This window comes from Ursus maritimus, unplaced genomic scaffold, assembly GCF_017311325.1.
Source record: "Ursus maritimus isolate PB19 unplaced genomic scaffold, ASM1731132v1 scaffold_2, whole genome shotgun sequence".
In the NCBI taxonomy this organism is placed as follows: Eukaryota; Metazoa; Chordata; class Mammalia; order Carnivora; family Ursidae; genus Ursus; species Ursus maritimus.
Genome location: NW_024424452.1, coordinates 18,452,617 through 18,476,467, shown reverse-complemented (window position 1 = coordinate 18,476,467; position 23,851 = coordinate 18,452,617). Strand labels below are relative to the sequence as shown.

General features: G+C 43.8%; 1 protein-coding gene across 2 annotated transcripts in view; it reads right to left on the bottom strand.

Moving 5' to 3' along the window:
• NSMCE1 (NSE1 homolog, SMC5-SMC6 complex component) overlaps positions 1-15,092 on the bottom strand; it is a 30,189-nt gene extending 15,097 nt beyond the window's left edge. The window contains exons 1-2 of one of the 2 annotated variants that reach the window (XM_008685215.2): positions 14,941-15,092; positions 9,552-9,698 (exon numbers count right to left, since the gene is read on the bottom strand). In XM_008685215.2, coding sequence (XP_008683437.2) covers positions 9,552-9,698; positions 14,941-15,040 — 247 coding nt within the window. In that variant the 5' untranslated portion in view covers positions 15,041-15,092. Of the gene's footprint in view, positions 1-9,551; positions 9,699-14,862 lie in introns of both variants that reach the window. The other variant, XM_008685214.2, reaches the window with a different exon arrangement.
• Positions 15,093-23,851: the final 8,759 nt, after the last annotated feature.

Below are 23,851 nucleotides of genomic sequence, written 5' to 3'. Positions count from 1 at the left end.
CAAATATGCAATGAAATCATTAAAAACAGGGGGGAAACTGGTTGGGAGTCAGCTTCGAATGATCACAGAGTCCTCCCTGGAAAGAGAAGACACTCACGACCACACACAGGATGGAACACTACGCCAAAGTGTCAACCACATCGCGGTGACTCACCAGTAACGCACGCCACCTAATGATATGCAGGGATCCCGACGGGGCACCAAGGCGGCGGGGCAGAAGGAGCCCTGCGCCTCAGCAGGACAAAAACAGAGCCACGGGGAAGGCAGGTAGAAGGTCTGACAAACACGGAAAATACCTGTCAGACCCCAGTGTTCCTGTCCTACTCTGCTCACCAATCTATTTTTGGTACGTGCAGTTCAGTTAACTGGTTTTTTTGCTTGAACACCGTCGTATTTATTCTGCCCCCTGAAATCATGTCAGATCTTCATTTGTTTTAAGCTAAAATTTGAGATATTTTACCCAATTTGTCCTTAGGACTGCAGATAATTGAAAAACCCGCTAACATGAACACGTAACAATAAGCACCATGAATTACAAAATGCGAGCGCAGGGCGTCTAGAACAGTACCGCGCAGCAAGCTGGCAACCATTACAAAATAAACGAAGTCAGGGAAGACACCCCACCGGATGCTCGAGCTAGCAGGTACAAGTGGGATATTTACTTTGCCTCAGAGAACCGCCCTGCAAAATACTTCCTAAGCACACAGGAAGAAGTAACTTTACAGTGGAGACACCGTCTTCACCAACACCGTTCACCACCAGACAGCATGCAGAGAGAACACGGCTTCTGCGTCACTTCTGCAAAGTAAAGAGCATACCCATAACTGAATCGGGAGGAAGCAGCAGACAAACCTGAACTGAGGGACAGCCTACAGCTCTGCCGTCCGACAGCAGCCGCCACCGGGCCCAGGGCAGCTTGGCGCTCGCAACGTGGCGCGTCCAAATTCAGACGCGTCCCAAGTGCAAAATACATCCTGGATTTCGAAGCCGTGATATTAGAAAATGGAAAAGATCTCATGAATCATTTTTTATAGCCATTACAGGTTGAAATGATATTATTTGGGATATTAATTACACCTGTTTCCTTCTACCTCTTTTACGGTGGCCCCCAGAAAACTTTCATTTATCTATGTGGCTCACATCAAATTTCCATCAGCTCTGTTCTACTCAGTAATTAACCTGTAATCTTCAAAAATGTCAACGTCATAAAAGTCAAGGAAAAGGCTGAGGAATGATTCCCAATGAAGGCACCTAAAGAAACGTACATAACTGTGACATGTGTCCCTGTGGCAGATCCTTGGTTACGGGAGACAGTACTGAGACAACTGGAAAACTCTAGTGGGGTCTGCTGATGAGAAGGCAGTGATATTATCAGTGTTAATGTCCTGATTTGAATGGTTATCCCATGACGATTTAGGAGAATGTCTTTGCTAGAAGGACACATTCCCTAAAGAATTTAGTGGTGATGGAACTTCAAATTGGTAACTCTCGAATGATCCAGGGGGAAAATAGTTCCTTGTAAGATTCTTACAGCTTTCCTGTGAGTTTGGAATTATTTCAAAATAAAAAATAAGTTGAAAAGGCTCCCCAAGGAGCTTCAGGCAAGGAAGGCCCTCAGCGAATATGCCGCTGATTCGGAGGGCAGCATTTGGCAGTGGGGGGGCCAGAGCCAACGTGAGAAGCGGCTGGGTGCTGGGAGGCTGGACCCGGTGATTCCCTAAAAACCCAACCTGTTCAATCCAAAAACAAAAGACCAGACCCAAAAACATTTTAACAAGGTCTGGAAATCGGAATCGTTGCCATGCAACTTGGGGCTATGGCGACCTTGGCTTCTGTTTAGTAACACCTCGTGAGAAATGAAATAAAGGGGCCAAGCAAGAGTCAGGCTCTGGTTTGGGGCACCCTCAAACCCCGTGCTGAGCAACACCATTCCGTGACAAAAGGACCTTGGGCCACTTGTGAAGGCTTCAGGATTCAGGCTTCCGTGTTTGTTCTGTTTTCCAGGAAACTGAACCGAAGAAACTTTCCATGGCTACCTGACTACTACATAACTACTTCCCAACTCTCTTGTGAGTCAGACTTCAAGGAAGGAGCTCCTCTGGGTAAACCCTGGATATAGGACAGAAACGCTCTATTTGCTGGTTGCTACATCTATCTTCTTAGAGGCCCACACAGATGACTCAGGGCCTCACCAGACCAAGAGAATGAGCTCTATTGTGTGAATCTGATTATCCCCTACATTTTGCCATCTTGGACACATACAAGCTTTAGGCACACGCTACACATCACATTCGTAATCTTCACAAATAACCCCGGGTGCCAGATATCTCCAGCCCCGCTTCACAGCTAGGAAAACGGAAGGTTTAGCAACTTGACCAAGGTTATACAGCTACTGAGTAGCAAAGTGGCTTTAAATTCAGGATTTTTTTTAAAAAACAGCTTTGGTGAGATATAATTGACATCCAATGAACTGTACCTATTTAAAGAGCACAATTTAATAGGCTTTGACAAACGAATACACCCCTTCGTGCCTCTCTGTAATCTCTATCTCACCCCTCACCACCCTCCCCTACGCCATCCCCAGGCCATCACTGACCTGTCACTCCACCCAAGTACACGCTGTCTAGGACTGTATGTTAACGGATTCCTACAGCACATAATCCCCTTTGCCTCGCTTCTTCCACTCAGCATATAACCACGTTGACATTCATTCATACAGGAGCTGGTAGCCCCAGCTCACTCCTTTTTACTGCTGAGTAGTATTCCATCAGATGGATCAGCCCACAGCCCGTTTATCGGTTTGCCTGTTGATGGACAGCTAGGTGTTTCCTGTTTGCAGCCATTACAAGCAAACCTACTCTGAACATTTAGGTACAAGCCTTTGTGCAGACATGTATCTTCATTTCTCTTGAGTCTAAAAACAACTACTTGAAACAGAAATGGCTGTGTCATGAAAATGCCCATGTTTTTTCAAAATGACTATACCATTTTAGATTCCGACAGGTGGAGTTCCAGTTCCTCTATTTTCTCGTCAATACTCCGTATGCAGTCTTCTCAATTTTAGCCACGAGCATGTCGTGTACCTCACTCTGGTTTTAGTGTGCATTTCCCTAATGAAGCTGAGCACTTTTTGTGTACTTATTGGCCATCTATATATCTTCTTTGGTGTAGTGTCTGTTCAAGTCTTTTGCCCATTTTTTTTCAGTTGTATGTTTTCTAACTGTTGAATTGGGGAGTTCTCTATATATTTTGGATGCAAACACTTTACTGGATATATGATTTGCAATATTTTCTCCCAGTATTTTGCTTGTCTTTTTATCCTAGTGTATTTTAAAGAGAGGTTTTTCATTCTGAAGTCCAATTTATCAACTTGTACTCTTATGGATCACATCTTTGTGTTATATCAAAGAAATCTTTGCCTAACCTAAGGTCACAAAGGTTTTCTCCTACATTTTCTTCTAGAAGTGTTATAGTTTCAGGTTTTACATTGAGGTTTATGATTCATTTTGAGTTAATTTTTGTATATGGTGCAAAGCATGGCTCGAGGTTCATTTTTTAAAATATGGGGTATCCAGGGCACCTTCTGGTCAGTGGAGCACATGACTCTTGATCTCGGGGTTGTGAGTTCAAACCCCTCACTGGGTGTAGGGATTGCTTAAAAATAAAATCTTTAAAATAAAAATAAATAAATAAATAAATAAAATAATAAAATACAAAACAAAATAAAATAAAAGGGTATCCAATTATTCCAGCATCATTTTTTGAAACAATTATCTCCACTGAATTGCCTTTACATTTCTGTCAAAACTTAGCTGTCCACCTATGTGTGGGTTTATTTCTAGACTCTCTGTTCTAGTCCAGGGATCTGTGAATTTATCGTTATGCCATATACCACACTGTCTCAATAGGATAGCTATATCACATGTCTTAAGATCAGGTTACTCTTAATTAACTTTAATTACTCAGTGTTAATCCTCCAAATTTGATTGTCTTTTTCAAAATAGTTTTGATTTTTCTAGATCCTTTACCCTTCCATGTGAATTTCAGAATCAGTTTGTCAATTTCTACAACAAGCCCCGCTGGGATTTGATTGGGATTCAGTTGGATCTTTGGATCAGTTTGAGAACAGATATCTTAACAAATTGAGCTTTCCAGCCCATGAGCACTGTATGACCCTCCATTTATTTAGAACTTCTTTGACCTCTCTTAGCAATATTTTATACATTTCAGAGTACAGGGCTTACAAAGTTTTATCACATTTGTTTCTAAGTATTTCATACTTTTTGATGCTATTATGAACAGTGCTTTTTAAAATTGCAATTTCTGATGATTCACTGTGAGCATACAGAAATACAATGGATTTCTGGATACTGATCTTGTATCTTGCCACTTTACTAAACCCACTTATTAGCTAGAGTAGGTTTTTTGAAGATCCATCAGATTTTCTACATAGATGATCATGTCTTTCAATGGACAGTTCTACTTTTTCCTTTCCAAACTGAATGACTTTTTTTTTTCTTGGCCAAAGTGCACTGGCTGGAACGGCAGTGATTAGAATGGACACTCCTGTCTTCCTCCTGATATTAGGGTAAAGTATTCCGTCTTCACAGTGAAGTATGTTAGCTGCAGGTTTTACATAGACTCTCTCTATCGGGTTAAAGAATCTCCCTTCTTTTGTTACCTGGCTGAGGGATTTTATTGAGAATAGATGTTAGATTTTTTTAACTCTGTGCAGATAGTTGAGTCCTCTCTCCTGCTCTAAGCCACAAGGCCCTGGAAACCTGCATCTCCCCTGATCCTTAGGATCTCCAGTTTCCTGAATGAAACTTCTGCTGCATCACGCCAGGAGAGATACCAGATTTTGTCAAATGCTTTTTCTGCACTACCGAGATGACCATATGGTGTTTCTTTTTTAGTCTGTTAATACAGTAAATAAACCACATGGATTGATTTTCAAATATTAAACCAACCCTGCATTCTTGGGCTAAACCCCACTTTGGTCATATTATATCAACCTTTTCCATATATTGCTGGATTAGATTTGCTAAAATTGTGCTTAGAATTTTAGCATCTATATTCACGAAGGATCTCGGTCTTCAGATTTCTCTCCTTGCAATGTCTCTGTCTGGTTTTGGTATCGGGATAATGCAGGCCTCGAAGAATGAGTTGGGAAGTGCTCCCTCTTTTCAATTCTCTGGACGAGTATGGGTGGGACTGGTAGCACTTCTTCCTTAAACGCTTGGTAGAACTCCCCAGCAAAGCCACTCTACCTGCAGCAGGTACTGTGAACATCGGCACCGATTCTCTGTTAATCCTTTCACCTGCATCTTTGCCTGGCCTTGGGCAGCTCCCTGTGTATCTGTCCGTAGCTGGGTCCCCGCCAGGGAGTGGGGAGAGGCGCCCGACTCCACCTCTCTGCACACCCCTTCTCCTGCTCTGACCCGCAAACGCTTTGGTCTCCTTGAGCTCTCATCCTCCATCCCCTCAGCTCAGACAGTCTGTTTAGCTCGGCTTGGGTTTCCCCTGTGCCATGGCCTGAAAATGCTCAGGCAGTGAGCTGAGGCAACTGGAGTGCTCATTCTGTTTTCGCCTGTGCTGTAAAAAACATATTTGGGGGGAAAAAAAAACTTGGTCGTCATCCCCGGTTCCTGGCACAGAACTCCTAAAACTCTTGGAATTTCCTGAGTGACAAGGGTGACAGAAGTGTTTTGCTCTAATGAGGCAACTCTTGGCAGGTACCTAAAGGATGGGGGGGTTGGTTGCCAGAAAGACCAAGCCTTGATTAGAAGCTTGGAACTTTCACCCCATCCCCAACTCTGGGAAGGGCAGAGGGACTACACACAGAGTTAATCACCAATGGCCAATGATTTAATCAATCACGCATGTGTCATGAAAGCTCCACAAAAACTCCCAAATGATGGCATTTGGAGATCCACTGGGATGAACACATCAAGGTACTAGAAGGATGGAGCACCCAGAAAGAGTGCTGCCCCTGCCCCCCATACCCTGCCCTATGCATCTCTCCCTTTGGCTGTTCCTGAGCTGTATCCTTTATAATAGGCTAGCAATGCAAGTCAAGGGTTTTCCTGAGTTCTCTGAGCCAGTCTAGCCAATCACTGAACCTGAGGGGTGGGCCAGAAGACCTGATTTATAGCCGGTCGGTCAGAAGCACTGGAGGCCCGGACTTGAGACTGGCATCTGAAGTGGGGGCAGCCTGGTGGGGCTGAACCCCTTTAACTGTGGGATCTGAGGCTAACTCCAGGTAAACAGTGTCAGAACTGAGCTGAGTTACTGGACATCCAGCGACTGTCCAGAGAACTGGAGAGGAGGTACTGGAAAAGACAACACTGGGCAGGGAGAAACCTTCACTGCCTGTTTCTCAAGGATTCACTGTCCTTCACGGACTAATGTCCATTGTTTCATTTATTTTTAATTGTTTCATACAGGAAGGCAAATTGGTCCCTGTTACTCGATCTTGGTCAAAAGTGGAAATCCTCAAATGCAAGTCTTCTTAGCCACCACTCCCTCGGCTTCCTGTACCTACTTCCATCAGAGGAGGCTTATACCGGAATCATATGATTCTGTGTCTGCATGATTCATGAAACCCAAGGCGAAGCAAAAGCTTTGTCTTGGTGTCAACACTCCCCAGCACAGGGGCCTGGCCCCCACGAGGCCACAGCAAGAGGTGCTGGGTGACCACACGCACGTTCACAAGCTCCAGCTCACCACCTCAGATGCCCTCGGAGAGCACACAGGCCCTCAGTGCCACTCAGAGAGCCCAGGCCCAAGGCTTTACGCCAGAGCGTCACAACAAAACCTGAACTCTCACTAGCCCAGAGAACTGGGGAATTTGCTTCCAGCTTCATGACGGTAAGAAGAGCTGGAACCAGAGCCCAGAATAGGAAGCATGTTTGATAAGCTGGACAAGAGGCCATGGGAAACCGCAGTCAGAATAACCCACAAATTCAACTACTCCTCTATTTCGTAATTATCTTAGATGCTGAACACGTTTCCAGTTCCTAAAAGGGGACTTTCCTGGGCATCTCTTCCAAAGACAGATTAATGATGTTGGGTCTTATAAGTATTTGCTTAATCTGAGATCATTTCTTTCCATCACTTCTCGTTTTAAAATCTCTAAAATAACAATAATGCTTGAGAAAAAGTATTTTTTTTTAAATGAAGGGTAGGGGAAAACAAACTCCAGCTCTATCCTGATTACCCTAGCCATAACCATGTCTTGATATCTTGACGCATGGATACGGCACCTCAAGCGTGAAGAGTAAATTAATTCCTAGATATATTCTACAGGACTTTCCTAAATTAGGTCATAACAACTTTAAAGGTCAAACAAAGGCAAAAACACTTTCATTCTTAGTACTAAGGCACCATATGGCTCCTTGCAGTGAGCTACGAAACTTCCCCATTAGCATTAAAGCCCACATTTAGGACTTGCATGAGAAACTGAAGGGGAGGGGGGTGAACTGTCATATAGATAAAAGACTAAGAAAAACACTCTTATGCCCTTCACTGGAGCATTCTGAGGGCGAGGCTGAAAACCGTGTGGTGCTTTTTAAGGAGCAAGGGCGGCTGGCTTGGCAGGTGTACTACTCCTCTCCCATAAAGGAGGCCCTTACCGAAGACCTCTAGCCACCCCGTGCACCCAAGTAGAGCAGTTACGTTTTCACCAGAAGGACGGTTTCCTAACAGCACTAATTATGGCCCTTTCCTGTTTCAAGCCCTTCCAGACATCTGCACTGTCCCCAGAATGAAGTACAAAAGAAACCCCATTATTCTGGTGTACATACTGTGGGTTCTCCCTGCTCCACACACCAAAAGAATACATCTGTTCCCACGTATCATATCTTCCTGTCTGGGACTTCCCAAAGTACATCAGGTGTAGGTCAACCAAGTTTGGATACACGGGATCGAACAAGGTTCCCCAGTTTCCTTACTGTAGAATCCCCGCAAGCACTTCATTCAGCGCCTCGCAGCAAGCTCCCGGCGTTTTACGGGGGCTACCCCGAGGGGCCAGTCCCTCCCAACCTGCCTCTGCCCTGACACACCGCCTCGCGTCTCCCTTCTGCACATCGTGGAAGAGTGTCTGTCTCTGCACTCACCGCCTCGCCCGTCCTGCTCCCATCCCTCCCCTTCACCTCTCTCGAACGTGGCTCCTGCCTTGGCCATGCCGCCGATGGCGCTTCTCCACACGCCCCTCTTCTCATGGGCCTTCACCCATAAACCTGGGGCCCCGCACGCCTTTCCTCACCCCTCTTGGCTGGCTCACCTCTATGTGCTTTCCACTCTTCTTTCGAAAATTGAAAACACAGAAAGACAAAAGCACAGAATATAAACAAACACCTGCACTTCCATTCGTGGGAAGTGATGGTCATCAGATCACACTACAAATGCCCTGCTTGCTTCAATTCGCTCTTTGATAAAAGAACAAAATACGATAAAGATGACCGTGTCCTTCGATCTCTTCCCAAAGGCAAGCACCTCACAAGTGTGTTACGTATCCTTCTGGTCCACCCTTATTTTTCTTACATGCAGGTGTTTGTATTCACGAACAACAAAAATCGTTCAGTTGGGCGCCTGGGTGGCTCAGTCGGTTCATCATCTGCCTTCGCTCAGGTCATGATCCCAGGGTCCTGGGATCGAGCCCCGCGTCAGGCTCTCTGCTCAGTGGGGAGTCTGCTTCTCCCTCTGCCCCTCCCCTGGCTCATCACGTGTTCACACTCTTCTCTCTCTCTCTCAAATAAATAAAATCTTTAAAAAAACATCGTTAAGTTTTACAAAAAGCTTAGCACAGTGACATCATACAGTAAGTATAATTTAGCCACTTTCTTTTTCACTCAACAGGATCCACCCATACTGACACTCAGCTCAACCTGAGCTACTAGTATTGATTTTATTGACCTGCCAGCATTGATCCTGTTGTTTCTGCTGTGACTTCCAGTTACCGACAACTCGGCCGGGCCCAGCCCCTGAATGCTTTGTGTGTCTTATCTTACCTCCTGTCTCGGCAGCCCACTGAGACGATGCTCCAAATGGCCACAGCTGGCCCAGGGCAGGGCGGCACCATCTCCAGGTTTGGCTGAGTCCCAGGCTACGCTCTGACCCACTGTGCTAAGCCGCCCTCTGACCATCGACAGCCAAATGAGCACCTTCCGAGGGGCCAGGCGCTTCGTACGCATCTTGTCTCTTAATCCTCTGAACCTCCCTAAAGTGTCAAGGATGATGAATTGTCCTCACTAGAGAGATGAAGAGACTCAAGTTGGAGAAGATACTGGAGCCTTGGTGTGAGCCCCAACTATACGGCTTCAAAGTCCAAATTCCTATCCCCTGGGCTAAATGTCAGATTTACGTCAAAAAATAAAAAGTAAAGAGTGGAAGATGAGATGAGAAACACACAGGCGGGCATGAGACTGTGTGAGAGACCTGAGCGCCCAGGTGAGGTGTATTGCTTGGCTGGCTCCGTGGTTTGATACCCGCGTCTCGGCCCCGATCACACGGTTCCGGGGGCATCCTGGGACCTGGGAGACGGTACTCACGGTCATGGACCCGATAGCAGTGCTTCTGCAGACGCCGAACATCCCACTCCTCCAGCACTCCGTGAGTCATCAGCAACTGGAGGAATCGCCGGTGGACGTCAGTCATGACACCCGCCCTCCTGGTACCGCCCTGCGGGTGCGAAAGAGCTAAGAAAAGAAGCAAAGGAAACCCAGTCACCTCTGGGCGTGTTCCGAAAGCCAAGTTCTGCGCTGTGTACTAACTTACATTCACGGCTAGACATTTGTTATAGTTCTCAAAATCAAGGGCATCCTGCCGAATGGCCCGAAAGGAAAGGACAGGGGTCAGGGGCAAGAAGACTAGTCCCAGCAGGTGGGCAGAAGCATGGGTTCTGGAACCAGCCAGCACGCCTGGACCCGGCCTGCTCTACCACCTAAGTGTGTGGAATCGGGTAACCTGACCTCCTGTGCACTTCCGTCTCTGATCTATGAGACTAAGGATAGAAATGTCCTCCATGGAATTAACTCCACTCAGTGAGTTAATACATAATAAAAGCCGGGTAACAGGCTAAACACTATGTAAACGTTACCTCTATTTACTCCTAGACAATTCTGGGTCTGAAACTTGGTTCAGACACTTAGCAGATCTATGACCTTGGATAAAGGCAGCTGAGGCCCCATTTTCTCACGCTCGACTTAGAGCAGTGTTCACTGCCTAAAGAACTGCTAGTAAGCGCTTAACCAGTACTAGTTTCCTTCTCATCTCCCAAACCACTAATGAAACAACTGTCACCATGGGGTGCTTTTTCAATCTCTTGCTCTCTACTAAAACGTTATCTTTCCACAAACCACAAAGATCAGAGCTGATAAAAGCATTGCACGAGTCCTGATCAAACGGCCTGCTCTTGCCACGGAGAGGTGGCACCATGCGGCGGCAAGCAGCGTGGGTTTAGAAATCGGCAGGTGGTGTTGAGATGGGTGTTTGCCAGACCTGCTTGATCTCGAGAATCATCGAACCTGCGCGTGAAAAATACAGATTCCTGGGCCCCGTTCCTGGAGGTTCTGACGGCCAAGGGGCCTAGAATTTTGAGGGTTTAACATTCACTTCAGGCGATGCCATGATCTGCCAAGAAATCTGCTGTTCCCTTCGGCAAATACAGCACAAAAACATTTCTACCTAACAAACTTCCTCTCCCTCGGCCTCAGTCTTTTCAGCTATAAAATGGGGATAACAAAAAGCTATCTTTAAGACAGAAGATGCTGTTTAAATGAGATATGACTACCAGAGGTTTGCCAAGGAGCTGGCATGTAGGAGAGACGCAAAAAGGTTAGTTGCTGCTCACTGCTCTTTTTAAAAGGCACATCAGCTGGACCTCAGGGGTGGGAAGACACAGGAGCACAGGACCAGTTTCTCAGACTGCCTGTTAGATAGCCTCGAGAACAGCTCAGTGGTAACTCAACCTCAAAAGGTCCTAAGTTGGGCTCATCTTCTCCTTCCCCCATTCTCAACCTTTTTCTTTGCCTGAGTCCTCTTCACGAATCTTCTGATTTGGCGGGGGGCGGGGGGGGAGTCCACACAGTCACACAACCACAGGCCTGAGCGTCCAAATCTGATCCTCCTCCCCCACCCTCAGATCCAGCCAGTCACTGTGTCCTGCCAAAGTTTATTTCCTATCCCTGGGATCAGCAACATTAAATCCAACAGCAAATTAAATCCAAAAAAAGTTAAAGAAAGTGAATAATAAAGAGCAGAAAACAATGAAATTAATGTACACTTGAGATCAACAAAACCAAAATTATTTTTTGAAAAAAAAAAAAACAAAACGTAATAAAAGCGACCAACCTCTGACAAGATTTTCCAAGAGAGAGAAGACTGACAAATAAACACTATTTGGCATGAAAAAGGGGAACTAATTGAGGATACAAACATATTTTAAAAAAAGACATAAACAACCTAACAATAATCTCAAGTTGTAAATATATGCAAAGTTACAGGAAAGCCATACAAAACCAACTAATAAATTATCTGAAAATCAACAAGTTTTATAACCACTGAACATTCATTCTGTGGGAAGTCCATCTTCCCACAAAGGAAAATTCAGATCCAGATGGTTTTATCAAGAAGCCCTACCAAACATTCTGAAAGCAAGTGATTTCAAATGTCCCAAAACTATCCCAGGGCCTGCAAAAGAGCAAACCCTCCCTGATAAGGCTGACATAAGTTGGGCATTAAAACCTAGCCAAGGCTTCAAAAGAAAGGAAAATAAAATGGCCAGTATCTTTCGATCATTATTAATTGAATCTAGCAACATAGAAAGGATACTACACAGTGACTAATTGGGTTTATCCCCTCAACGGTTTAAGATGTGAAAATCAATCGAATGTCATATGTCAATAATATTTCATAAAGCTAAAAAAATCAATCAGTGTGAGTCACCATATTAACGGAATACAGAAGAAAAAGCTGACAACCATCTTAACAGATTCATAAACTATGATTAATTAAATTCAACAGTCACTCATAGTAAATAATCTTAACAAACTTAGAATTGCAGGAAACTTCCTTTATCTACTAAATGCTATCTACAAAAACCTATGGTAAACATAATACTTAAGGATGGAATATTGAAAGCGATCACTTTCGAATCCAAATTGGTCCAAGGCAACTGACCCGACACGATTCTGATCAAAATCCCAACAGGCTATGTGTGTCTGTGTGTAATTCGACAAGATGATTCCAAAATTTACAGGGAACACATAAAGGCAAACAGCAAAGCCATTCTGGGAGAAGTAAAGACAGGAGGACTTGTCCTACCAGGTAGTGGCTTATTTTAAAGCTAGAGTAATGAATAATGTGCGAAAATACTATACACACAGACCAAATAAGACCAGCGGACAGAACAAGAGAACCCAGACACAGAAACGCACACAGATATGGATACTTGACACGTTGGAGAAACGGAACTCTGGATCAAAGCAAGCTCTTCAATAAAAGATAGGCCAGGACAACGGATTACCCTTATGTGAAAAAACAGAGAACTCAACCTTCACCTCACACTATGCACAAAAAACTTTTGAGGAGTCAGGTTGTAAGAAAGAAAAAACTATAAAACTTTGGGTGACAATACAGAACATTCTTTATGAGCCAAAGGCAGGGAAGGATTTCTTTAAAAGATACAATAATAATAATAATAATAATAATAATAATAAAAAAAGATACAAAAAGCACAAACCATAAAGGAATATACCGATAAATCCCACTTTGTTAAAATTAAGAAGCTCTGTTCACCAAAAATACTTGGGGGTGGGGGGAGAGGAGACAAGCTACAAACTGGAAAGCATATGAAACACACTGAAGCCACAGAAGATTCATACTCAGAATATGTAATGAATTCCTACAAATCAGTAAGGGGAAGACAACGGCAAGAGAAAAATAAGCAAGAGAAATTTTCAAAGAGGATGCACAAATGATTAATAAATATATTAAAAGCTGCTCAGTCTTGAGGTCATCAGGCAAATGAGTATTCAAACCACAGTGACCAATGTCTTACTCATCGCCAGATAGGCAAAAGTTCTGAAGAATGGCCACTGCTGGTGGGGGGTAAACTCTTATGAACCACCTGAGACCATTCGATATTACTGGCAAATTTGGGTATCCCCAGAAAGCCACTATTCGGTATACAATTTAGAGAAACTTTTCTACAACTGCCCCAGGAAATATGCTTATAAACGCACCACACGGTAGCAAAAATCTGGCAAAAGTATCCATTACGATCAGTTGAGGAATGTCTACGTAAAGCATTTATAATCAAACCCTGGAATTCGAAATAGCAAGGAAGCAATGAAGGTGATGTAGAGCTATTCATATCACCGTGGATGCATCTCATATATGTAATTTTATGCAAAAATAAAGGCACACAGATATATGTATGAGGATCCTGTATGAAATTCAAAACCTAGTGAAACCGTATGTGGCAGTCATTACAGATACGTAGTAAAAACCACAAAGAAAAACAAGGGAATGAGTAACACAGTACTCAGGGCAGTGGTCCTCTTCCGTGAGGGGAAGAAAGGATTCCTCTGGGGCTTTCGGGATATGATAATATTCTATTTCTTAACTTGATGGTGAGTATATGGGTGTTCCTTTTGTGCTTATCCTTCAAACTTACACTGCCAACATTTTTATAGAAATGTTACCTATCTTGATTAAAAAAAGAAGAAATGGTGTAAATATGTTACATAACAGCCAATATAAATGCTAATAAGAACCAACTATAGAACAGCATAGAAGGCTATAATTTGGGGGAAAGGAGAAGAGAATAGATACAGATAGGCCTGTTTATGTACAGGAGGCAGTCGTGGAGAGCGACTGGGTAGCAGAGGTTAACCATGGTTAACTGCCTACACAAATAATTAAAACACAGAAAAGTCTGTGCAACAAGTAGATCTCAACCGTCACCATTTGAGCCATGGGCGAGGCATAGGGTGAGCGCTTCCCTGCAGTCTCATTCCATCCTCGCCAGAACCTGAGGACGGAAGCATTACTGACCCCATTTTACAGATGAGGAAACAGACTGAAGGCACAGGGCAATGCACAGAATTAGTGATGGACATGGGGGTGGCATAACATAAGCAGAGTTCAGGAACGGTAGCACCCCCTGTCCAGGTAAGCCAGAGATAGGAGGCAACAATCATGATCCTTCACCGGCAGGGATCCCTTGCCTACAATTCTCAAATCTAAAAAAAGCTCTTAAAACCCAATCCTTTAGGTTTGAAAACCTGATCTGACCTAAGATGAGACTATTTCTGGCCATTCTTTATCTCCTTTGGCGTAAAGAGGCACACATTCAGCTGTGAAAATATTCGTGTATTTGATTACAAGAAGCTGCCCCAGACCCCAATGAAGGTATGACATCACATCGAATATATGCATCATATTCCTTTCAAAAATCCGAAAAATTGGGGATTCTGAGCGCTCCTAGCCTCGGGGCTTTAAAATACGAGACTGTGGACTTGTACAAAGTAAGGATTTCTGTAACACGACAGACAGCACAAGCACAGATGGCGGCGAGTAACCGAGAGGTGGTCCGTGAAGACCATATTTTCCGTATTCTGTTCAGGCAGAATTCTGTATTTTGCTTTGGCACCTAATATTAGGATTAAACCGACTTTTGCACCTAATACTACGATTTAACAACGTCTGTGTGTCCGGGGCACTAGGTTCCAGCCTACTGGCCTTCCTGCCCCTCTCTGGGCCTGTTCCCTCATCAGGAAATGAGGAGTCCCAAGCTCCCGGGCCCCCAGCGCCACACTCCGGCACAGACACGGGCCGACCCCGGGGCCTGACCCCCACCTTCCGTCCTCCGTCGCCTCTCTGCACGGCCCTCTTCCATCCCCGGCAGCCTCGCGGCCCTGCGCCCAGATTACCCACCGCGGTACCCTGGTGCAGCCCCCACTGCTGGCGGCCAAAGCAGAAAGGCGGGCGCGGCGGCTCCTTCGGGGCGGGGCGAACGCGGGCTCGGCGCTCCCATTGGTAGGTGTCGCCTATTCGTCCCTCCCACCGGGTGTCGCACTTCCTGCCCCCCCAGTCTGCGCCGTTGCCGTGTTGCCAAGGTGCCCGTGGGGTTGGTGGGGAGTTACGCGCTTCTCCCGCCGCTTTACATACCTTATGGGGCGGGGCTGCGGCTTGTGGCCCTACCCCCACAACCCCTCAGTGGCACCCCGCTACCTAAAGGAGGAAGGGCAGGTGTGAAGCGGGACCTTCCCCCCCCCAGTAGCCGCGGCTCCGCGGACACAAGCCAGTGCCCCGTCCCGGCCCTCAGTTTCCCTATCTGTACAACCGACACTGTGGCCCTGGAGTCAGCAATGAGGGCTCTGCTGTCATATACCTTGAGCTGGAATCCTGGCTCTGCCAATTACTAGTTGCCCGATCTTGGGCGAGTCACTGAGCTGCGCTGAGCCTCAGTTTCTTCTTCTGTTACATGGGGATGATAATAGTCCCCATGGAATGGTGTGTTCATGAGGTTAAAAGAAATAACGCACACTGGAAGTGCTGACTAAATGTCAGCTACTGTCTTACCTTGGGATTGGTACGAGAAGCAAATGAAGTTATTAACGGAAGTGAATGGACTGTTGGGGGGCACTCATTTGTCAAACGCTTGCTTGCATCCAAGTTCCTGATCTGCGAGCTGGGTCTGCAGTCTAGCAGGGAAACAGGTAGCTAATTCTAGAACAGCAGAAAGTGCAAGTATTATCTCTGTGATGATAGCTTCAAATCCCTACTTGCCCGGTTACACTCCTGTGATCTTGGACAAGTTCTCAATCTCTCTGGACCTCAGTTTCCCTGTCTGCTGAGTGAAGAAAGCAGTCGTGTGTGGTAGTTGAGAGCTTGAGCTTGGGAGCTGGACTGTCTGGATTTGAATGCTGGTTCTTAAACTCAGTATGTCTGGGACCCAGGACAAAATACTGAAGCTCTCCACCTTAGTTTGCTCATCCATAAAGCAGGAATAATAATAGCACATTGTTGATAGGATTGCTGTGAGATTAAATGAGTTAATACATGCAAAGCTCTTAGAGTATCTGGCACATAGTAAGGCTTCAATAAGTGTGAGTTATCTTTACTAATAAAGTACTTTATAAAATGCCTTGGGGGCAGTCAAAGAGAAGAACAGCTCTAAGGAGACCATCTATGTTTTGTTTATCCTGCATAGTTTTGTAAAATTTTAATTCATTATCAATATTTAAAGCTGAGGCATTTCACATAAAACCCATGGGTATCTGACAGCTCTTGAAAAATGGGGCAGTCTAGCCACTATAAGCCAGCTTTCCCCTATGGCAGCCCTTCTTTAAAGCATGATAGAGACTATGTCCCTTTGTGATGACATGTGTGCTTTCCTGGGGTGTCGAGAAATAAAAACATGGGCCCATGAATGGAAAACACTGGCAACACTGACATTTCAGAATCAAAGGGCCAAGAAAGAGGTAGAAAGGGATTCAAGGCCAAGAGGTATCAGAGGCAAACAGGTGGGAGAGACTATTGAGTGGTAGGGTGTGGTCTGAATGGCTCTGGAGAGGTCAAGAAAGACGTGAACGAATTTAGAATGGCATGGCCATTAAAAACCGTAGATACAGGAGGAAGCTACATTGGCCTCCAAGAGAAGTGAATGCATGGAAGCTGAGGGAGTGGAGAGGAGGTGCTGACTACTTCTAGGAGGGGTGGTTTGGGAAGGGGAGACATGAAGACGGGAACAGAGGGAATAACCAATAGAATAAAAACAGGGGAGACAGGAGAGAATGGGGTCAAGGGCATATGGAGACAGGATTACTCTTATCCTAGAAGAGAAGAGAGACATTTCTGAAACAGGAGGAAAGGAGGTAAAAATGGATGGATAGGGGCGCCTGGGTGGCACAGCGGTTAAGCGTCTGCCTTCGGCTCAGGGCGTGATCCCGGCGTTATGGGATGGAGCCCCACATCAGGCTCTTCTGCTATGAGGCTGCTTCTTCCTCTCCCACTCCCCCTGCTTGTGTTCCCTCTCTCACTGGCTGTCTCTATCTCTGTTGAATAAATAAATAAAATCTTTAAAAAAAAATGGATGGATAAAGGTTCACTACTGGTGTTTTCTATTTTCTCCATAAAGTAACAAACTCTCATTCTGCTAAGCAAAGGAGCTGGGAGATGCTCAGGGATTTGAGGAGAATCAAAGGTTTGGAACATGTGGAAAAGGGAATGCAAAAGTGAGGTTCCAGCTAAGGTTGAAACCATAAATGTGTAGAGAGGATAATCACTCCTGATCCCCGGGCAATCTCCCATCCCCCTGCCAGGGGCCCCAGGGCAGAAGTTCTGTGTGGACTCGTCTTGGGGTGGGTCTTGGCTAAACAAAAGCAGCTGACTCTAGAAGTCAAAGCAACTGGAGAGCGTTGGTGGGAGCGTCTTTGAAGTCATCCATCACAGTATGGGCAGTTAGACATAGGAGGAAGGGAGAGTGCTGAGAAGCTAGCATGGAGGGGGATGGCAACCAGAGGTCCCAATGAGGTGGATTACCAGGTGACTGTCCTGTCTCAGCATGCCTCCACCCTCAGAAGACAGCCCACTCTCTAGTTGGCTCAGTGAGTATCTAGTAGGACCTTCAATCCACCAGACGTTGGACTGTTTGCTACAGGACAACTCTGCCAGGTCAACTATTCTTCTGAAAGTTGACTGTGAAAGGTACAGGAACTACATGAACGTAAGTTCACCGTGCATAAGGCAGGTGGCCGAGACCCTGGCTGGAGAGGAAGCTTGGGGCCACATCATAGGCTAAGGGGGTCGGTCTTTTTGCCTGAAGACCATAGAAGCTATCAGGGAGGAAGTGATGAGATCAGGTTTGTATTTTAGAAAAAGAACATCAGCACGTCTGCTCTTTTCAAACATACTTGGAACATTTACAGAAATTGACTGTGTGCCAGCCACAAAGGAAGTCTCAATAAATTCCAAAGAATCTATAGACCACATTCACGAACCACAGTGAAGTAAAATGAAGAATCAACAAAAACACACCCTGAAAGAAACCCAAACCACTTCTAGACCTTAAATTAGTAACTGAAAATGCTTCTGAGGAGAGGGTCCTGAAGACAGGATGATCTATTTTTTATCATGTACTTCTACGACTTATGAAAAATAAAATTAAACATGAGAAGCATGCATTTGAATTTTATTTCTTAAGCCGGGTGTTCATTTATATTAGTTTTTATACCCGTGTATGTGTTGAAAGATTTTAAGAGAAAAAGAACATACATTTGGAAACTGAAAAATACATACATATTAAAAAGAAAACCAATATGGAAATTATAAAATATTTAGAAATGAATGACCAGAAAAGAAAAACCAAAACCCTAACATAATGAAATGTGTGGGATCCAACTAAAACAATAATTAGAGGGGGATTTATAGCCTTAAGCGTACTTAATACGAAACAAGAAAAAATTTAAGTGTTCAATGTAAGAGGTAGATAAATAACTAAATGACCCAGAGAAAACAGAAAGAAGGAAATAATAAAGCAAATGGCAGAAATGAGTAAAACAAAAAAGAAAATTAAATTGATCATGGAAACCAGAAACTGGTGTTCTGTTAAAGACCAATACAACATACAAACTTCTTGTAAGATTACTCGAAGCAATATTATAAATGGCTAAAGAGAGTGTAAACATTTTAGAAAGTGTCAGAGTATACTATGTACAACTTTATGCCAATGCTTTTGAAAATCTAGATAAAAGGGGGACAATTGTTGACAAAAATACAAATTACAAAAAGAAGAGAAGTAGACCAATAATAATCAATGAAATTGAAAAGGCAGTGGATCTGCTCCAACTCCTAAAATGCCCAGGCTAAATAGGTTTGCTAAAGTGATACACACATAAGCACAAATGCAAAAAACAAGAAACAAACTATATTATGCAAACTGCACCAGAGTATGGACAAGAGAGAGAAATCTATGTAAACATCCTATGATGCTATAGTCTAATCTTGCTACCAAAACGAGCAACAGAATTAAAGAACATGTGAGGTCCGTGTATATTATAAGCCTGTATGCAAAAATTGAGTCTCTTGGTGTCTCAAAAGACAGTCTCTTATGCTGAGTGATGTCGAGCATCTTTTCATGTGTCTGGTGGCCATCTGGATGTCTTCTTTAGAAAAATTCAGGTCCTCTGCCTATTTTTAATTGGATTTTGGATTATTTGCTTTGTTTGGTGTTGCGGGGTGTAAGTTCATCGTGTCTTTTGGATACTAATCAGGGAAATGCAAATCGAAACCACGAGATATCACCTTACACCTGTCATAATGGCTAAGATCAAAAAGACAAGAAATAAGTGTTGTTGAAGAAGTGGAGAAAAAGGAACCCTTGTGCACTGTTGGTGGGAATGTAAATTGGCGCAGCCACTGTGGAAAAGAGTATGAAGGTTCCTCAAAAAGTTAAAAATAGAAATAGTATATGATCCAATAATTGCATTAATGGGTATTTACCCAAAGAAAACAAAAGCATTAATTCAAAAAAGATATATGCATCCCTATGTTTATTGCAACATTATTTGCAATAGCCAAGACATGGAAGCCATCTAAACGTTCATCAATAGACAAATGGATAAAGAAGTCGTGATGTATATGTATATATGAATAGGAATATTATGCAGCCATTAAAAAGGATGAGCTCTTCCCATCTGCAACACCATGGAGGCTATTATGCTAAGTGAAATAAGTCTGACTGAGAAAGACAAATACCATATGATCTCACTCATATTTGGAATCTAAAAAAAAAACAAAAACAAATGAATAAAAGAACAAACCAAAAGAAGAATCAGACCTATAAATACAGAGAACAAACTGATGGTTGCCGGAGGGAAGGGGGAGGGGCAAAATGTGTGAAGGGAAGTGGGAGACACAGGCTTCCAGTTAATGGAATGAATAAGTCACGGGTATAAAAGCCATAGCATAGGGAATATAGTCGATTGTCGTGTAATAACACTGCATAGTGACTGATGGTAGCCACCCTCGTGAACACAGCATAGCATACAGAGATGTCAAATCACAATGTTCTACACCTGAAACTAACGTAACATTGTGTGTCAACAATACCCCAATTTTTTTAAAAAAAGTTAAAAAATAGACCGTCTTGGGGCGCCTGGGTGGCTCAGTCAATAAACTTCTGCCTTCGGCTCAGGGCACGATCCCAGAGTCCTGGGATCGAGCCCCGCATCGGGCTCCCTGCTCTGCTGGAGCCTGCTTCTTCCTCTCTCACTCCCCCTGCTTGTGTTCCCTCTCTCGCTGGCTGTTTCTCTCTCTGTCAAATGAATAAATTAAATATTAAAAAAAAAGAAAAAGAAAAAGAAAATTAAAAAAAAATAGACTCCAAAAAATGAAACACTAACAAATGAAAAAAAAAAAAAAAAAAAAAAAAAAAGTGTGAAAAGATGCCCAACCTTACTATTTGTTGGAAATACAAACAACAAAAAGATACCAATTTTCCGCCATAAAAAAAGACAAAATGCTGCGGAAGGTGAGGGAGGGGAGACCAGCATCCCCATGCGTTATCTGGCAGAGTCGTAAATATTACAGCTGCTCTGGGGAGCAATTTGGTGTCATGGAAATTGAAAAAGCTCATCTGGCAACTCCACTTCTAGGGCTTTAACTGGAAAAAATCTCCCTTGTGCTCTTGAGAGGTTTCCTCAATGGTGTCGCCAATGGAAGAAACAATGAGAACATCCTAACTATCCATTAACAAGGACATGAAAAAGCAAAATCTTCATGTGGGATGGATGATCGTGTAGCATTAAGAGGAATGAATTCACTCACAAGTATCTGTATGGGTGAGTCTTAAAAGCATAGAGTAAAGTGGGGAAAAAACCCAAGAGGCAAAGATGATGCATCTTTGGGTTACTCTTTGTGTAAAATTGGTCAAATGCAAAATGGCAATATTATATATTTCCAGTAGGTGAATCTATGCATACTAAAGTATCTTCTTATTAAGGATTGGAAACACTGTCACAAAACTCACACTAGGGGACCTCTAGGAAAGGGAAAAGGGATGTGGGATAGAGATAAAGAAGTCTTGAGGCTTCTCTGTAATGTTCGAATTTTTTTTTAAGATTTTATTTATTTATTTGACAGAGATAGAGACAGCCAGCGAGAGAGGGAACACAAGCAGGGGGAGCGGGAGAGGAAGAAGCAGGCTCATAGCGGAGGAGCCTGATGTGGGGCTCGATCCCACAACGCCGGGATCATGCCCTGAGCCGAAGGCAGACGCTTAACGACTGAGCCACCCAGGCGCCCCTGTAATGTTCGAATTTTAAAATAAAATCACAAAATTATATATTCACAGAGTGTCTAATTTTCCAATACAAGCAATTATGCCTAAATGCTAACAGTGGTTACTGTTAAGTGCTGGGAAAGTGGAGGACTGTCACTTTGTTCACTTTCACTGTTCTGTATTTAAAAACAATTTCTAATAGGAAAATTGAACATATGAAAATGAATGAAGAAGTTATTTTTGTTTTTTCTAGAAGTACTTGGCCATCAGTGGAAAGGGGGAGAGGCAAGATCAGGTTTCACCAGAGCCCAGGTCAGACCCTTTCCACTTTTCCATGATGGTCCTCTTTCCCATCTATATACTCACATATTTTTTTGGATTCATTACATTTTAGGTTGGATCCGGTGGAGGTGATGGGTATGAGCCAGCAGGGCAGGAAGGGAAAGCGATTCCCCTCTACTCATCCTTCATCTTGGAGGGTTGATGACAGGTCCCAAAGGTCAATTTTAAAAATGATTCCTGTTTAAAGTCCAGGAAGACTCAGACACGGGATTGAGAAATATGCCCACTGCCAGAGGCCGGTGTAGACTGTTCAATCTTTCTGAAGGGCAATTTGGCTGTGCTCATCAGGAGTGCACACATAACATGTTCTCTGACCTTGTAATTCCACTTCTGGGAATCCATCTGAGGGAATAATCAGAGACACACACTAAGGTTAATGGACAAAAAAAAAAGTGCTCAGAGCCTTAATTTTATCAGGGAAGAATGGCAACAACTTGAATGTCTCCAGAGCTAAAGAGAGGAATGGTCAGAGTAAATAAAAATGTTGCAGAATATTATGTAGCCTAAAAATCATGTTTTCAAAACATAGTTGAGGTCAGAAAAAAAAAGCCATAATGCAGAATATTTTAAGAGAGAGAAAACTAGACGAATACATGTACCAAATATCAGTGACTAGCCCTGATTGGGGGGATTATAGGTACATTTTTTTCTTGTCACTTTCTTCTATTTTTCAAATTTCTCCAAAAGCATTTTTTATTTCATAAGCCTAAGAAATATTGTCTTTCAAAATAAATGGAGTCTGTGATCATAAAGATTTTGGGTATAATAAAATTGATGCTATGTACAATTAGGAGATCATTAAAACCATATTTCTCCAGCATCTGAGACTGTTTTATGTGAGTGAATATTCCATATAACTAGATTATCCCTTCAAGCACGAGCATTTAAAAAACTTTTTCTATTCTCTGTGCTTATAGTTCTAAAATATACACTTATCTGCCATCGTGAGCAAACAATGACTTTTTGCGATGAGTACAGGGCCATCTTTGAGGACAGTTACTATGTCTTCATGCCTTTACACAAAGTACCCCGACTAACGCAGGCCGTTAACTGTGGAAATGAAAAACTCGTGCTTGGGGGTGCCAGGGTGGCTCAGTCTGTTAAAAGTCTGCCTCCTGCTTAGGTCATGATCTTGGGGTCCTGGGATGGAGCCCCGAGTTGGGCTCCCTGCTCAGCAGGGAGTCTGCTTGTCCTTCTCCCTCTGTTCCTCCCCCTGCTCCTCTCTCTCCCTCTTTCAAATAAATAAATGCAACCTTTTAAAAAATATTTTATTTATTTATTAGTCAGAGAGAAAGAGAGAGAGAGCACAAGCAGGGGGAGGGGCAGAGGAAGAGGCAGAAGGAGCCTCCTCGCTGAGCAGGGAGCCCCATGCCAGACTGGATCCCGGGACCCTGAGATCATGACCTGAGCCGAAGGCAGATGTTTAACAGACTGAGCCACCCAGGCATCCCTAAATAAATGAAATCTTTTTTTTTAAAGATTTTATTTATTTATTTGACAGAGATAGAGACAGCCAGCGAGAGAGGGAACACAAGCAGGGGGAGTGAGAGAGGAAGAAGCAGGCTCACAGCAGAGGAGCCTGATGTGGGGCTCGATCCCACAATGCTGGGATCACGCCCTGAGCCGAAGGCAGACGTTTAACCGCTGTGCCACCCAGGCGCCCCAATAAATGAAATCTGAAAAAAAAAAAAAAAAAAAGCTCATGCTTTTCCACCTCCTTGCCTCTGTCAAGCCACCAGCAGCCCTACTCTCTTCTTATAATTGCCTTCTTTTAATGCCCCTTAGCTAGAGCAAACAAATGTCCAGTCTTGTTGGAAAAGTGGCCAAAAATAAATAAATAAATAAATAAATAAATAAATAAACAAACAAATAATAAATAAAGCTAAGGATCAGTAAAGTGTGCAAGTTTCAGCATGTAGAATTTGTTACACTTATTTTTCCTTCCTGGGACCCTGCATTGTTCTCAACGATTTTCTAGAGAGCGAAGCTGCCAGGGAAGGTTTCCAGACAAGATGCAAGGTCACAGTGCTCTCCTAATGGACGGACTGACAAAGAAAGCGAATCAAAGGTCGAATTCACGAATTCATGACAAGCTAATCAAAACCCCAACTGCGGTATGGTCCCACATAGGCCTTTTAAGAGCTCTAGAAACTGCTGGGACCGGTTCGCATCACACAGGGGTATCCCGCACTCGTTCCCCCAAGGGTGGTCGGTGAACTA